The sequence below is a fragment of the Mastigoproctus giganteus genome, chromosome 7, assembly GCF_048544385.1.
Source record: "Mastigoproctus giganteus isolate SK-2022 chromosome 7, ASM4854438v1, whole genome shotgun sequence".
Taxonomy (NCBI): Eukaryota; Metazoa; Arthropoda; class Arachnida; order Uropygi; family Thelyphonidae; genus Mastigoproctus; species Mastigoproctus giganteus.
Window position 1 is genome coordinate 31,445,964 of NC_143581.1, and position 18,908 is coordinate 31,464,871.

At 36.8% G+C, this 18,908-nt stretch overlaps 1 protein-coding gene across 1 annotated transcript in view; it reads right to left on the bottom strand.

Annotated features, from left to right (window-relative positions):
- LOC150082786 (zinc finger protein 236-like) overlaps positions 1-17,689 on the bottom strand; it is a 95,555-nt gene extending 77,866 nt beyond the window's left edge. The window contains 2 exon segments of the mRNA XM_090378282.1: positions 3,214-3,507; positions 17,171-17,689. Coding sequence (XP_090234408.1) covers positions 3,214-3,507; positions 17,171-17,689 — 813 coding nt within the window.
- Between the last annotated feature and the right edge of the window lie 1,219 nt (positions 17,690-18,908).

Consider the following 18,908-nt stretch of genomic DNA (forward strand, 5'->3'; position numbering starts at 1 on the left):
TTGGCTAACTACAGCATTAAATGAAGAGATCTTTAAGAATTCCTCCAATCTCTGGTGAGATTTGAATCCAGACTTCTCCAAATGACCTTACTATACTGTAAGGTCCACACCTGGTTCTTTTGCTTGGACATGGTAAGTCTGCTTTTACTACATGCTTCATTCTTGCTTTAGTTTTTAATTTTATATCCTTTGTTCTCTGTTGGGTCAACAATGATCAATGCGTGCTATGCATTATACAAATTTGAAATTTCTTAATTTATTATATTTTTTATAACTAACCTCAAAATTGATTTTGCCATAGTGCATATTTTGATCATTACAGAAACAGAGAACTCATTATTATTGTCTTTCCTTTCAATTTGGGTGGTTGATCCTAGAAGTCACTCAAATTGTAGGTATATAGTGATAAGTTTTTGTATATTATCTTTTGTGTATGTGTAACATACTTCACTCATGCATTCTCCATAGATTCATCTAGCTGTCTTTTACAACAATCTTCCACATAAATTAATGCATATATTTAACAAAATAATATAGTTTTTATATATATATATAAACAGTAATACCCCACATAGCATTGATAACTGGTACCAAAACTATTCCATGTTATGTGAAACCGTACTGACTGAGGTATAATTATAATGGGTTTTAATTGAATGGGTACCAGAGAAACAGTCTACAAATTATAATAAATCTATAAACGATTTGCACTTGATAGTCAATTAAAAGGATTTGAAATAAAAAATATTGCAAAAATTTTATTAAAAAAAAGGTAACATCATGAGAGATGAGAAAAAAAGCTTTGTTTATTTAGGTATTTCAATAATGAAGCCTTGTGAAGTCGTTCTTCTTTTTCTCGGTGTACAAGTCTTTGTAGTATCGAATCCCATCTTTTAAAATTTGCCATATCTTAATGCTACGTTCAACATTTGGATTTCCATTCATAATCGCCTCACAGGCCATGTCAACCCCCCGAAAAACTCTCAATTCTTCTGTTGAAAATTATTTTGGTACCACTTCAGTGTTATCCACTTCAGAATTGTTTTCCCTCTTCTCCATATGCAGTTTACTGGTCAATTTCAATGAGAGTTGCATTCATCTAAGTCAATGCAGTCACATACATTGGAATTGTTCAAAGTTTCGAATCCAAAGTCTTTTCCAATCTTCATGTCTTCAGCAATTGTCTGAACTTGCGATTCAAAACCAGTGAAATTATTTGCCAAATGGGGCAAAACATACAGTCAAACAGAACGCATGTTGTTGGCAATGATTTCTAGCAAAGATGCAGATATATTTTCGATCATATTTAAAGGGGTAAAAAATAAATTGTGAAATGAAAAGTTTTAAAAGCTATCATGTTGTCTTGTCAGGATGGAATTAAGAATATTGAACACTGCCACACATTGCTGCTGATTGCCTGAGGGGAGCTATTGGCATATGTGCATGTGAGACAATAGAGTGGCACTGCAGCATATATGTAGAGTACGTGTCAAGGCTATTGAATGAGTTTTATACGTACAGTAAATTTTCAACTTAAACTTAATTGAAAACCATGCTGTTTGAAGCCGTGCTAAGTGAGGTATGTTGTGTGTACACACACATATACACATATATACATATATACAGGGTGTCTCAAAAATATTGGTACAAACGTTTAGGAGAGGCGAGGTAACATCTAAAGGAATGTGAATTGCATAAGAACCGGAAATGTCACGGGAAAGTAGCAGCAGAGGCACAAGAAGTAGAAATGACACAAGACAGTAATTAGTGGCAAACATTTATTTGACATAATATTAACAATGGAGTACGAGATGGATGCATTTCATGATGTTACAACAGATGCTCGAAGGTTCCACCATGAGATGCGATGCATGCATGACACCGATGCAGCATGGATTGGCGGACACGGTCAAACACACCTGGAGTTTCTTTGACAGTAGCAGAAGTGTAGACAAGTCTCGCCATGAGATCCATTTCCATCTCCACAGGTGATTCATACACAATAGATTTGAGGGCCACACCCCCAGAAAGAAATCAAGGCTCGATAAATCAAGTGAGTGTGAGGCCAGGCAACGGGTCCACCACGGCCAATCCATTGACACCCAAAACGCCTGTTCAAATGTTCACGAACACACCTTCCATAATGGACAGGTGCCCGTCATGTTGAAACCAAATGTTGCGTCTCACATTTGCTGGAACATCATCAAGTAACCCTGGTAGAACTTGTTCAAGAAAGATCCGACATTTAGCGGAGTTCATGCGGGATGGTAACAGGTATGGGCCGACTAAGCAGTCACCGACCATACCTGCCCACACATTTATTGCAAAGCAATGTTGTGCCGCATGGGGATGCACACCGTGTGGGCCCTCTGCTAATCCATACACTAGGTGCATGTCTGCCAGCTCACAGTTCGTATATCGATGCATGCTCTTTGTGCGGCAACTACTGCTTGAATGAGTAAACCAGAAATTTTCCCTCTCACGAACTGATGACCAGCGCCGTGTACTGACTTACGGTGACGTTTCCGGTTATGGGTTCCTATGCGATTCACATTCCTTTAGATGTTACCTACCTCCCCTAAACATTTATACCAATATTTTTGAGACACCCTGTGTGTGTGTGTGTGTGTGTGTGTGTGTGTGTGTGTGTGTGTGTGTGTGTGTGTGTGTGTGTGTGTGTGTGTGTGTGTGTGTGTGTGTATACACATACACACACACACACACACCATATTCGGTGCCTCCATAGCCAGGTGCGCAGGAACAGCAGTGCGTAGCACACGCTTCTTGATTAGACCGGGGTTCAAGCCCGTGACCACCAAATATGGAGGATGCGGAAAGGTCAGGGAATGACCACTGCATATCCCCAGAGCAATATGGGGATATGTTAGTTGCTAATGCTCCTAAAAACCAAATAACAAACAAAACACACACCATATTATTTGCTTTAAATATATGTATATTTAAAGCAAGTAATCTATCATTCTGAACCATAAGTCCACATAAAGAATTTTTTTAAGTTTATACGATTTTCTAGATACTGTATATTAGTTATGTGTTTCAGTAATTACCACCTCCAAAGTAATTGAATTTAGTTCAATGATACCCTGGATGAATACTGTTTGATCACAGAAAGTGATAAGAGTTAACATGTAAGAAATTTAAAATATTAAGATAGAAAATATGCAAAATATATCATAACAGCCAGTCACCAACCTGAGTAGTAAATTCATCACCACATTCAGTACAAATCAAGTTTTCTTCTTTTTCATGTAGCATTACATGAGCTTTCAAACTAGCCACACGGGAGAACTTTTTACCACATTCTGGACACACGGGATCAGAAGTACAATGGGTTGCCTTGTGTAGAATCAAATTGGATTCCAAATTAAACGATGCTTCGCACTGACCACATCGATGAGGCTTATCTTCAGCATGCAGGCGCATATGTCGCTGCAAAGCACCCCATTTAAGATATTCCTTCTCACACAAGTCACATCTGTAAGGGCCCTTAATATAAAATTTAAATTATAATTGTTTTAATCAGAAGAAACATATATAAGTTTCATACACACAATGTAATCTACAAATTTAACTTAGAAGTGCAAGGGAGCTTTTTGGATCATGGTAGGGCAAGTCATGCAATAAGTGCCTTTATGTGATAAAGTCACAATTAATAATAAGTGCCACCATTATGAAGAAAAGTGATAATTTTCAACATTGATTACATTATCACAATCATACTGCCTGGAACAAAAAAAAAAAAAAAAACAGTAAGGATAACTTTGTAACACAGACATCCTGCTCTCATGAAAATATCTAATCAAACTCTCATGATGAAATATGTCATGCAACAAAATACAGATATATTACAGTGGGTAATGAGTAATAATTAAAATAACATGGTAAGGCCTGAAAATATCAGTGATTTTAAAGAGAGACAAGTTGTGTATACAGGTTGTAGCTACAAAGTTCCAAGAATAACTTTACAAGTTAAAAATGAACTTTTTTTTTTTTTTTTTTTTTTTACGAAAACCCCAAACATGAGAGGTATTACAACCTATAGTACTTAGTACCGTGCTTGGGTTGGAGGTTGAGAAAACAAAAGAAGATATTTGTTGACATTAGACTTGAACTTCTGTAGACTGTAATTTTCAGGAAATAATGTATGAAGGAAGGTTGTTCCAGAAAACGGCAGTTTGAATGAATAAACGAGGAAGATGAAAAGTTGGTTCTGTGAGTTTGAAGTTGGACAGTAAATGGATGTTGACCGGTGATGGCACAGGTTCGGACTGTTTTGAAAGAGAGAGTGGGAATTATAGAAGCCAATTCAGAAGAACAGTGCCCGTGGAAGTACCTGTAGAAAAGGTATGCAGCAGAAACAGTATGAACAGCGAGTGAAGAGACTCTGTTAGAGATGAGTCATTAATCAACCTAACTGCCCTTTTCTAAATGGAATCTAGAAGCCTAAGAGAGGTTTTGGGGGTACTGCCCCAGATGTGAGAACAATATTACATGGTAGGGTGGATTTGCTATTTGTACAGAGTGAACAGCTGTTTGGAAGAAACGTAACACCGAGAGCAAAAAAACTAAATTTTTAAGATGCAGAGGAAGCAATATTTGTAATGTGCTTGTGCCAAGAGAGCTTAGAAGTCAGGGTAATCCCCAAAAGAGATATCATCTTGCCTAGAAATCAGAGTGTCACCAAAGATCAGCATAGGAGCAGAAGAATCCTTTTTAGCGAGATATTTACTTACTAATTATTTTCTTGTGTCACCTTCAAAATAGCTCCACTGGGCAGCTCTACATAAAGTTATTCTCTTCAGATACGATTAGAAAAATTTCTGGAACATGAAAAAAGGTAAACATCACTCTTTTCCGTGACATCTTTTCCTTCAAACACTTTACAATCAACAGTTTGACCTTAGGCAATGAATTTTGATTTCATAATAATACCCTTTTATCAGCATTAGCAAAGGCACATGATGCAAGAAAGCAAGCTTATATAGCATCAACCAAAAAAAAAAAAAAAAAAAACCAAATCTAATTTTACCCATCCACTCGCTCCAAATGTTTGGAGCGAGTGGATGGGTAAAATTTTTTCTTTGATTTAACAAGAAATTTCGGATGCATGCTATTCAATAAATAACATTGATGAAGGTATATCAGGCTTAATGTCTAAGTTTGCGGATGATACAAAGTTGGCAGGATGGTTAACAACTGTCATCAGGGTGAGCTACTGCAACAAGATCTTTGAAAATTGGGTTGATGAGCTGAGGAATTGCAGTTGAAGTTTAACTTTGACAAATGCAAGGTATTGCACATGGGTAGCAGTAACCCCAGAATAACTTATCAACTGTATGGTACTACATTCAGGGTAGTGAGAATGAAAAAGTTCTGGGGTAATTGTGCAGTTAGGCATAAAATTCTCTGAACAGTGCAGACAGGCTGCCAGGACAACTCATGGGGTTTTGTGAATGATATACAGAAACTTTGCTAGCAGACATAAAGGAGGTGATTATCCTTTTGTATGAGGCCATGGGATACTCACATCTTGAGCACTATATACAGGTCTGGGGGTCTTACTTTAGAAAGGATTTAGATCTGCTGGAATGAGTACAGAGAAGGGCAACCAGGTTGGTGAAGGGAACAAAAGACTTACTTAGAAAGGCTTCAGTTCTGCAAATTGCAGCATCTCGAGACTAAGCACCTGTGGGGAGATCTGATTGAGGTGTTTAAAGCCTTGAATGGATTGAGTAAGCTGAATGTGAATGGCATTCTTCCACTTGCTGAGACTACACACAAGGGGTGATAAATTTAAGTTGAGGAAGGATGGCTGCAGAATAAATGTGCGGAAGTTTGTCATCAGCCAGCAGGTGATTGATTGATTGCTGGAACAGTTTTCCATCTGTTGTGGAAGTGGAAAGGTTGAATAAATTCAAGGGAGGACTATACAAATTGTTGGAGGGTACGGATGGTTGAACTGTGATTTTTTTTTTTTTTTTTTTGGGGGTGATGCTATACAAGCTTGCTTTCTTGCATCATTTGCCATTACTTCTACATATGGTGTCCTCTTTGTTTATTGACTGTAACAGCAATGTTCTACCATGGTCATTTCAGGAATTTTCTACCACCTTGTATATGTATTACTGAATACAACTGCTGCAATAATGTTTTTGTGAAGGCTATTCATTTGTCTGCCTGGCATGATAATGACAAAGAACAACACAAGTTAAGAGAAATTTAGGTAATGTATGCTCTAAGACATTGTATTGCATTAATAATTCACATGGTGTATACCATTGTCTGGGCACCTATCAGAATTGTAGAGTGAGAACTGAAGTGCCAAGTTAATGGGCATAAATATTGGACCACAAAGCAATGGGAATGTCCAACGGTCATACCACATTTCATGGAATGAATGTAGAATGCGGTATGAGTTTACGAGTCAAAGTTTGTGCTCTTTCAACATGATGGTAGGGATAGAAGAAGACCTCATAAAGTCCAGATCCTGTATCCAATGGCTCCAATTTAGGAATACAAATGGACAATCAGTTTTGTTGGACTTCAATATCTCAACATTGGCATATTTTCAAAATCTCTGATTTTTATTAACTTCAAATTTTTACGTACTTACTCAATGAGTTTTTTATAATTAAAAATTATAATAATTCTGCAACTAGTGTTATTTTATTTAAAATAGAGAAACACTTGTTAAAAATTATGATAGGCTGATTTTGAAATGTTTATTTTTTAAAGTGGCACATATAATGGGAAAGGCTACCAGTCTCTGGAAAGCATTGTTTTACATAATGCAAACATTAAATAGTTAGTCCTTGAGGTTGTTCCAGACATTCTCTCAGATATGCCAGACAAGCTGTACTTGCTACCTGGGAGTCTAAAACGCTGATGGAACTGATATTTGGGCGACACTCAAGCCAAGTGGGCCCAATTTTGGCAAAGTCCGGATGGTTTGTGACAGCCAAATCCTCTGCTAGCACCTTCATGATGGTGGGACTGCTAGTAATCTTGGGTATAACCTCCATGCACAAGCAAACTGTGGATGACCACCCAGGTGTGAACCAACATAAGCAGGGGTTGGGGTGTGGCACCCACACCACATGGAAGAATGCCACGTCTCTGTGTTGCCAGGCAATACTAGGTGGTAGACGACTCTCATCAACCAGTGCAATACCACCACTTTGCTTATTGGAGGCTTGAAGTGGTGGAAACCATGTTTAGTCTCCAGAGCTAAGTTCGGTCGACCCTTCCCCATCTCTTCCATCATGCAATATGACTGATGACTTTTGAGGTTATGATGGACATCATGGTGAGATCCAATCTTCCTTACATTTCAAGGGTACAGCTCTAATACGGTGTTCACAGGCCGGTCGCTAGTTAGCACACCGGACTGAACCTATTGGTAACTCTCTAGGAAGCTTCCGGATCAGCTAGTGTATAATCTTGCTTCCTCTACTCTGCCAGATAGTGACTGGAGATGGTCCAAGTAGTATGTATGTGGGGGAGCATTCTCGAGGCCACATTACGTAAATCTGGGTATATTCTTACCATGTTTAAAATAATTAAATGCACAAGGCATAATACATTAAGAGTTTAATATCTATATAATATCGGTGTGTAGATACACCATAGACAACTCTTAAAAAACTACAAAGTAGTTGTTGCGGGCATCATTTGCTCTTTCTCATATTGTGCTCTGCCTTCACGACGAGTTGCCATGATATTGCACTACCTCAAATAAGTAATGCTTCACTAATAGAGAAGACTATTGTTACTTATTCTCAGTGAGTACCACCACCCAGACATGTTTCAAGGCTATTGGCCTATCATCAGTGGGTGGGCAGGTACCCTAGTATTGCAGACATGACGACCCAGTTGTGAAGATAATCACACAATATGAGAGATGCCAAAAGGTGTATAAAGACAATATTTAAGATAATTAAATGCACAAGGCATAATACATTAAGAGTTTAATATCTATATAATATTGGTGTGTAGATACACCATAGACAACTCTTAAAAAACTACAAAGAAGTTTTTTAAGACAACAACTAGTTTTTTAAGTAGTTTTTTAACAACAAGTAGTTTTTTAAGACAACAACTACTTTGTAGTTTTTTAAGAGTTATCTATGGTGTATCTACACACCGATATTATATTCTTACCATGTGTACACTATATCCAAAAATTTCATTACTTCATACAGCATGTCCCCCCACTTTTTCTTACTATTGAATACACCATGAATTGTCAAACTAATACACTAAGCTTATCTGAGAAAAGATCTAAACCTCCCAAATACTTCCTAGTTCATTTCACAAATATACATGGTCTCAATTCTAATCTCAACAATGTCCATTTCCACTTGCAGTCTGCCAAACCCCATGTACTTTTTCTGACAGAATCTCAGTTATCAGTTGATTCAACTATTGCTCATCTCCATTGCCCAAATTATTCGCTGTATGATTCTTTCGCCTCAAAAGTGGTACTTGTGACATGTCCATTCCGATATTCCCTGTCAGAGACTTGGTAATTTGGAATCTCCTCTTTTCAATCTTCTCTAGCTTAAAATCTCTATCTCATTCTATCAAATTCATCTGTTGTCTCTAACGTTCTCCCAACTCCACTAATCACTTAGAGCTCTTTGACTTCCTCTCTTTGTAACTTGACTTTCTGCAGTCCAACTTTCCTAACAGTGAGGTAATTTTCCTTGGTAATTTTAATGTTCACAACTCCAGCTGGCTTCCATTTTCTAGTCACACCGACCCAACTGGTCGAGATGCTTAGGCTTTTGCAATTACTAATGACCTCGCACAGATTGTTCGTTTACCTACAAGAATACCGGACAATCCTAATCATACAGCCAATACGCTTGATCTTTTTCTCACAAACAACCCTTCTAAGTACACGGTCGAAGTGAGTTGTCTTTAAGCACCTCAAATCACAACTTGGTGATTGTCTCTTCTCCAATGGAGCCTTTATCTCATGGCTACTCCCAACCTCGTGTTGTTTGGCATTACAAGACTGCAAGATGGGATGACCTGCAAGATTTCTTTTCTTCTTTTCCTTGGTCGGATTACTGCTTCAAAACTTCTGATGACAGTGTTTGCTCAGATCATGTCACTGAAATTATTCTTGTAGGAATGGAATCCTTTATTCCACACTCCACTTTAAAATATCATCCTCTATCTAAACCTTGGTTTTTCAATAAATGTGCTAAGGCTGTTCAAGAGAAGAATGTTGCATATTGTAATTGGCTTGTTTCCAATTCTTCAGTTTTATTTTCTGCCTACACCAAAGCTTGCAACAATTGTAAAGCAGTTATCAATCAGTCCAAACTAGATTTTGAACAGGCTAAGAATAGAAAACTTGCTTCTTACTCTAATGCACTGGTTCCCAAAGTGGGCCATACCACCCCCTAGGGGCAGTGGAACAATCAAGGGGGATGATAGTAGCCTCAGGTGCATTTGGGGGGCGTTTAATAAAAATAAGGCGGTGGTGAAAGCATAAAGAAGGAAGAGAAGATAAAGAAAATTTAGAAAAACTATTCATACATGTTTCACCTGTTGTGTAACATAGTGTAACATTATTTTCCAGGTAAACACACAAAATGTTCGGCTGTCAAGTCCACCGACACGTCGTAACAAGCAAGTATAGGTAGGCGAGCGTGTCGGGCATTGACGGTGAATCCAGCTTACATCAGAAAGAATATGTGCGTGTAATGACTTGTTGAGAATACGATACTATAAATAGGCATCATGTATGAAATCTAGTTTAGATTGTTTCTGAATTGTACGTTCAATTTTCCGTTGTTTACTAATAATAAAATATTTTATTGCATTATTAATGAAATCAGAGGAGTGAAATCATAAAAAAAACTGTTAACCATTAATATTTATTTCTATCTATTGAATCATCTGTGCTAATTGGTAAATAAGACGTGTGTTAATAAGGAACAATTATATAAATAACGGAAAATTGAATAAAAACTATTAACCAATTCTTAATTGCATATTAATGTATATTTTTAAATTAATTATTTCTTGATAAATTTAGTTTGATATTTGACAATTTAATGTCAAATAAATATATCTAATGCTGAGCAAAGAACAAAACCCGGTTTATTAGTTTCATTAGTATTTTAGTGTGTTTGTCTTTTGCCGTCTTACGCAAAAACCACTGATGTTGTGGACACTATTCTAATAAGTATAACACACCTATTGCAAAGGATTTTGGTTCCGACTAGAGAAACATTAATTATATAATATTTTTCTACAGATAATATTATGGCCAAATCTAAGAAAAAATGTAGACAATATAGTATTGAATATTTGAACTATGGCTTTATTCAGTTGCCTACAAACAATATATTACCAATGTGTTTGATTTGCGAAAGAGTTTTATCAAATGAAGCTATGAAACCTTCAAGACTACGAGAACATTTGACAAAAGTTCATGCTGATAAAAAAGACAAGGATTTATTTTATTTTCAAGCACTTAAAGAAAAACGTTTGAAACAACCGACATTGATAAAACTCTTTTCAACAGCATCCAAACAAGATGACGATGGGTTGTGTGCTTCTTACAACATTTCATTACTGATTGCTAAAATGGGAAAACCGCATACTATTGGCGAAGAACTAATTGTACCAGCTGTAAGTGAGGTAATATGCACTATGCTGCACATGCCAGCGTCTGATATTATCAATAAAATTTCTTTGAGCAATAATACAGTGAAGAAGAATTGATGAAATGGTTCAAGATGTTGAAGACTCCTTATGTGAGTATTTAAAAACATCCCAGTTCTCTATACAGCTTGATGAGTCAACTTTGCCAGGAAATGAAGCCTTACTTTTAGCATATGTGCGATTCATAAAAGAAGAAGAACAAATTTGTGAAGAATTATTATTTGCTAAAAATTTGAAAACTGATACTAAAGGAGAATCGATATTTCATGCATTGGAAGAGTTTTTTAAAGAAAAAGAAATACCCCTAAGTAATATCCTGTCAGTTGCTACTAATGGTGCTCCAGCGATGATAGGGAGCTATAGGGGGTTTTCTTGCATATTTAAAAAAGGCAGTGCCGAATGCATTCGCTGTACACTGTGTCATCCATCGTCAACATTTAGTTGCCAAAAATCTGAGTGAATGCCTACATAGGTCATTAGATTATGTCATTAAAGCAATCAACAAAATCAGAATCAATTCAATGAATGACAGATTGTTTAGACAACTTTGTATTGAAAACGATGAAGAATTCAATCGCTTGCTGCTTCATACAGAAGTTCGTTGGCTATCAAAAGGTACCTGTTTGAATCGGTTTTATAATCTCTTTAACTCCGTGCTAGAGTTTCTAGAAAACAAAGATGATGCTTTACGAGCCAATTTGATTGATTCCAAAAATGACAGAGCTTATTTGACAGACTTGTTTAACAAATTTAATGAAACAAATCTACAACTTCAAGGCGATGAGCTGAATTTAATAAAAACAAAAGCTGTTATTTCTGTGTTTGTGGCAAAACTTCTTCTGTACAAACAAAATTTAGGACGAGGGGAATTCAGCCAGTTTCCAATTTATCAACAGTAGAAAAATATGATGAAGACTTACTTACCTATTGTCAGTACTTGGATGCTCTCCATTCTGACTTCAATCAACGATTTGAAGATATTTTAAAAATGAACATACCCGATTGGGTTCTGAATCCTTTTTCAAGTACATACACAGAAGAATCTCCAAAATTACAAGAAGAACTGATAGATGTAACAACAAATGAAGAATTGAAATTTAAATTCAAAGACGGCTACCAATAATTCTGGCTGCAAAAGCAGATACCTACAGTTTATCCTGGATTATGGGCTATAATACAAGTTTTTAATTGCATTTCCTTCATCATATTTAGTGGAACATGGGTATAGTGCGGTCACAAATTTTTTAACAAAAAAAAAGAAACTGACTGCAAGCGAATCGCGGTGATTTAAGAATACTGCTGACAAAAATAGAGCCGAGGATTAATACATTGATAGCAGTGCACCAGGTTCATCCTTCTCATTAGGATCATTTTTAATGTTATTCGTAATTTTTATTTTCATATTATCCTTTGTTATCTTAATTTTCTGTGTGTAATGCGAATGTTACTATGGTTGATTTTAATAAATAATTTTATAATTTCAAGCTTCAAGGTGTCTTATTTACAACATCTTTATTTACTATGTTTTAAGACGTAGGTAGATATATAGATATAGTAAAAAATTTGCGTTTTTTATGTATCTTTCTGTTTGTTCGCTTAAAGAAGGTAGATTTCCAGGGGGGCGCTGAGTAATTTTTTTTCTGAAAAGGGGGCAGTAGGACAAATAAGTTTCGGAACCTATGCCCTAATGGTAACCAAGCATTCTGTTCTCTTGCCAAAGCTATTGGCTGCAACTTTTGCCCATCTCTGCTCCCACCTCTGTCAAAACCAGATGGTTCGATTGTCACTTCAGCCAAGGATAAAGCTGACTTGCTAGCATCCCATTTTTCTTTCAACTTGTATTAATGATCTTGGTAAAACACCTCCCACCATTCCCAACATGCTCCTTTCAATGCATCCTGTGGTTGTCTGTCTAAAAGATGTCAGAAGATTTTGACGAAAATTAATGCTCAGAAAGCTCCAGGTCCTGATAGTATTTCTCCACTTGTTCTCAAAACCTGCGCTCCTGAATTACTCCTGTTCTTTGCCACCTTTTTTCACTTTCTTATTCCAAAGGTGTTTTTCCTTCTGCTTGGAAATTTGCTCATATCCAGCTAGTTCCTAAAAAGGGTGACAAATCCCTCCCATCCAATTATCGTCCCATTGCAATTACTTCTACTCTTTCTAAAGTAATGAGAAATCAATTAACCGCCAACTCTTAAATTACTAGATTCCTTCCATCTGACCAACAATCGCCAGTATGGATTCCGTCAGTGTTGATCCACTGTGTGATATTCTGTCTTATGTTACCCATTTATAGAAAAATTCAATGGAAAAGTTTAGTGAAACACAAGCAGTTGCTCTTTACATCTCAAAGGCTTTCGATCGTGTTTGGCATAAAGATCTTCTAAAACGAGGGTGATGATAAATGGCTCTCTGTCTTCTGACTTCTCCACTAATGCTAGTGTCCCCCAAGGTTCAGTTCTTTCCCCCACTCTTTTCCTCTTGTATATTAATGACCTTCATCCATTGACCGGAAATCCTATCCATAGTTTTGCCGACGATAGCACATTGCTTTTCACTTTCCAATTTGAGAAACTTGCCCTACTCAATCAGCTTCAACTTCTCGAATATCCGCTACCAATTCCTTAAATGCCGATCTCCAGGTAATTCTCCAGTGTCACAAAGACAACTTAGTTGATTTCAATCCTTCTAAAACTCAGTCCTGTCTTATATCTCGCAAAAAGGATTCTTCTGCTCCTATGCTAATCTTTGGTGATACTCCGATTTCTAGGCAAGATGATATATCTCTTTTGGGGATTAGCCTGACTTCTAATCTTTCTTGGCACAAGCAGATTACAAATATTGCTTCCTCTGCAGCTAAAAAACTTGATTTTCTCTTTCGCTCTCAGCGTTACTTTTCTTCCAAACAGCTGTTCACTCTGTACAAATCGCAAATCCGCCCTACCATGGAATATTGTTCCCACATCTGGGGTGGTGCTCCCAAAACCTCTCTCAGGCTTCTTGATTCCGTTCAGAAAAGGGCAGTTAGGTTAATTAATGATTCATCTCTAACAGAGTCTCTCCACTCGCTGTCTCATTGGCGTACTATTTCTGCTACATGCCTCTTCTACAGATACTTCCATGGGCACTGTTCTTCTGAATTGGCTTCTATAATTCCCGCTGTCTCTTTCAAAACAGTCCGAACACATGCAGCCACCAGCCAACATCCATTTACTGTCCAACTTCAAACTCACAGAACCAACTTTTCATCTTCCTCGTTTATTCATTCAACTGCCATTTTCTGGAACAACCTTCCTTCATATGTATTTCCTGAAAATTACAGTCTACAGAAGTTCAAGTCTAATGTCAACAAATATCTTCTTTCGTCTTCTCAACCTCCAACCCAAGAACAGTACTAAGTACTATAGGTTCTAATACCTTTCGTGTTTGGGGTTTTCATAAAAAAAAAAAAAAAAAAAAAAAAGATATATACCACTCATCCACCTAGTACAAAAAAGACAATAAATATGATTTTCTATGAGGGCTGTTCAATAAAGAATGATCATAATTTATTTTCACAACATACCTTTATTAATCATCCATATTTTGATGGCACTTTTCAAAGTGGTCCCTATTTTGTAAAATGCACTTATCTCCAACATTTCTGCTAGTCATCAAAACCATGGTGGAAGCCATTTTTTGACAGGCATTTGAGAATCGCCTCCAATGTCTTTACAACTTCTGCTGACGACTGGAAATGTTTTACCTGCAGCTCCTCCTTTAACTTTGGAAATAAAAAAAAATAATAAAATAATCATAGGCTGCAAGGTCAGGGCTGACATTAATGCTGGCTAAGCACTTGATGACAGTATGAGCAATGTGAAGTCTCACACTGTTATGATGCAGCATCCACCCACCTGTGGTCATTTGCGATGAATGTGATCCTGCAAAGTGTACAGTAAGTTCCAGAGTAAGGTCCCGTAACAGTCGCATGATGTGACACAACATGCTGGAAAACCATTGCTTGAATGTCCAAAAAAAAGAGATGACTATAATCTTTCCTGCAGAAGCCACAACTTTTGCTTTTTTCACTGTCGGCAATGACATAGACTTCCAAACAGAACTTTGTTGCTTACTTTCTGGGTCGAAATGATGAAACCATGTTTCACCCACCATTATAACCTTGTGCAAAACCTCACCAGCTTTAGTAACTATACGTTGCAGCTTCTGACAGACCTCCATGGAAACTTGTTGTTCAGCTGTGAGCAGTCTTGGAACCCAGCATGCACAAACATGTGTCATATGCAAATGATCATGAAGAAAACCATGCATGCTTCCTACTGATATTCTCAACATCTCCCTAGGGTTTGGTGTTGGGCCCATTATTGTTTTGTATATAAATCAATGATATAAATGAAGGTATATCAGGCTTAACATTGAAGTTTGCAGATAATACAAAGGTTGGCAGGGTTGTTAATGACAGTAACGGCAGTATGCTACTGCAACAGGATCTAGAAAATTTGGGCAGATGGGCTGAGAAGTGGCAACTGAAGTTTAACATTGACAAATGCAAAGTACTGCATATGGTTAGCAGAAACCCCAAAGAAATGCACCAACAGTGTGGTACTATACTCAGGGAAGTGGAGAATGAAAAAGACTTGGGGGTAATTGTGCAGTCAGATATGAAGTTTTCTGACAGTGCAGACATGCTGCCAGAGCAGGTCATGGAGTCTTGTCAAGAGAGGCTTAAGTTCTTAAAACTGCAGCATCTGGAGACTAGGTATCTGTGAGGTGATCTGATTGAGGTATATAAGGCCGTGAATGATTTGAGCAGGCTCAATGCTGATAGGATTCTTCCTCTTGCTCAGATTACACACCCGAGGGGGCATAAACTCAAACTGAGGAAAGACAGTTGTCGAACAGATGCGTAGAAATTTGCCTTTAGCCAGCGGGTAGTTGGTTGCGGGAACAAACTTCCATTGTCGTTTGGAGGTTGATAGCTTATAAATTCAAGGAAGAAGCGGACAAACGTTTGGAGTGAATAGATGAGTGAAATGGAATTTTTTTTTTGTTTTTTTTTTGGCTGATGCTGTATAAGCTTGCTTTCTTGCATCATATGCCTCTGTTAATGTCTGCCAGTTGCCTTACTGTTATACAATGATCTTCTCTCATGATTACAGAAGCAGCGTTTATGGTTTCTGTGGTGACAGCAGTGGTTGTAGCTTCAGGACCACTGATTTTTGTGATTGAATTATATCCATCTTTAAACATTCTAAACCACCTGTGAGCTGTGCTATATGGAAGCATAGATTCACCATAAGCTTATTTTAACATTTCATACAATTCAGCTGATACTTTCTTGAGACGGAAACAAAATTTGAGAGCAGCATACTGTTCCTCACACATCACGTCCATTATGTAGGCAAAACTGAACAGGCATAAACTCGACCAACCACCAAGGTCACACTATGTTCACGAGTCAACTGCACAGTTGCTATAATGCAGATTGGGTTTGGTCTTAAATTCCACAGCTCAGCTAAAAATAGCAAAAGTATAATTGTTGATGAAAAATTATGATCATTCTTTATTGAACAGCCCTCATAATATGATCTGAAAAGGGCATTTGACTAAAATGTGTGGCTACAGTTCTGCAAACTGCAGTGTCTAGAGATTAGGCACCTGCAAGGCAATCTGATTGAGGAGTATAAGGCCTTGAATGGTTTTAAGCAAGCTTAATGCTGATGGGATTCTTCATCTTGCTCAGATTACAAACCTGAAGGGACACAAACTCAAATCGAGGAAAGACAGTTACAGACTAGCTGTGCAGAAATTTGCCTTTAGCCAGCAGGTAGTTGATTGTTGGAACAAACTTCCATCTGTTATTGTGGAAGTTGATAGCTTAAATAAATTCAAGGAAGAATTAGACAAACTTTTTGAGCGAATGGATGGGTAAAATGGGAAGATGGCTGATGCTGTATAAATGTGCTTTCTTGCATCATTTGCTAATGCTAAAAATAACTAAAGGTGATGGAACAAAATTACTTTTCCTGGATTTGTTTCAACAACCTTATGATGATCTACAAAATGTACTGCTATTCAAAGACACTACTTTGAGAAAAATTATGTTTAAAAGTAGAGCCATTCAATAATTTTCATAGAAATATTACTCTAGAAAAATTTTTTGAATGTACAATGCATATCAAAAAGATTGTGACAATGCAATAAAAAAAGAAAAATTTTATTATTCATTTTTCTGAAACATTTCATTACTGCAAATATCTGAATTAAATCCTACCTGCTATTAAAATAGGGAATGCTTGAATCACAAAATAAATACAGCAAATAAATGCTGTTAATGAGATTATAGGTAAGATAAGGTGCTATTCTGCTCCTATAACAAATCTTATATTCCTAATCTAACCAAAAGCATAAATAAAACTTTAAATTTCTTTCCTTAATAAATTTAATGTGTGTCATTCCTTACCTTCCTGCCTGGTGGCCTAATCTCTTCATTTTTTTCTGAATAAGTTTCTGAAGGAGATTCCACTGGAAGAGGAGGATGGGAGGAGGTTGAAGAAAGAGGAATGGCAGCTATAACTGTTGTACCCACTTCAGGAGAGGCATTCTCTGCAGTAACTAAGGATTCAGTTATGGTGGCGGTTTGGAGTGTGTTTACATCATGTGTTGTAAAGCGAATTATACTTGAACTATCATAAATTGGCGTTGCTTCCTGTGCCAGTAGTGCAACTTGAGCAGTATTAAGTAAAATACTGGTTCCATCAGAATTAGTTGCAAGTACAATTCCATGAGGTCCTGCAGTTCCGAATATTGCACCATCCACATTTAAAATTGCTTGTTGCGTTGCACCAAGTGCACCATTGATGCTATCAGATGTAAGAGGAAGCATACTACCAACTGTAACAACAGGTATACTATCAGCAGATAACAGAGTGGTGTCTGAAGCTACTGAAGCTTCAACATTATTGGCAACACTTACTTCCATCATTATATGACATTAAAAAAAAAAAACTTTTCTTCTTTTCTAACTACCTGCAATAAAAAGATAAAATATTAATTTATGTTATGCTCAATTTAATTTATACAAAACACTTTACTGTGCCTTTCCAAATTATTTTAATATTTCTATGCAAATTACATTGATTCATATAATAATACTTAATAAAAACTGTCTAAACAAATATCAGTAGTGGTAGTACTATAAGATTAGGAATATAGTAAATGTCACAAATATAAACTGGCCAGCATGCAGAGCAATGTCATCTGCTTTCTTTGGATCTTTACATATACCATTTTAGGAGTAACTATCCCCCCAATTCACATAAAACCTTTTCTTTTTCTCCTCTATAAATAAATAGCTAAGACTCTATAAGTTGTTATGATTCTCTTTTGAAAATTATTTTCAGTTCACCATTTTAAGTAAGAATATATCATACTGGTATGAAAGTGATGTATTTTTTAAAACTGAAACTAGAAGTGGCCAACTAGTTCTGATGATTTAACCAACCAAAAAAGTTACTACTTTTACAAACAGAATTTTAAGCTTTGTGTAGACCTTAGGGATGCAGATGTTTGTTTCTTTTTTCCATTAAGAAAAGTCATCACTGTACTTCATTGAATATATGCTCACATCTGGTGAGTATGGGCTTGGCACACCCGGGGTCCTGAGCTGGATATCATCATTCTTCTCTTTCTTGGTGATTCCCTTCTACTTTTGACTCTCTCTCTCTCTCTCTCTCTCTCTCTCTCTCTCTCTCTCTCTCTCTCTCTCTCTCTCTCTCTCTCTCTCTCTCAGGGTAGCTTGGGAACTTTTTTTTTTTCCTGGTGCAGCATAAGCCTAAGGCTTCCTTGCATCATATGGTTATTAATAATAATAATCTCTTGGATTTTTGTACATATTAGAAATTATTAGAAATATGTCCATCTCAATTTGCACAATAAACTTGTAAATTCTGGAAGCTGGAGGGACCAAAGCATCCTCCAAGGAAACTGATGTGTGCAATTTTCAAATTATTTCAATGCCCACATTGAAATAATTTACTTCCTTTCCCTTTACTTCTGTGATGCATAGGGAACAAGTGGCAATATGTTAAAAGTTAAAGGCATACTTAATTAACTTTTGTAATGCATTTAATTAGAAGTTTTTTTTCCATATGCTTCTTCGCAGCTAATTTAGATTTGATATATTATTTATTGATTGCCAT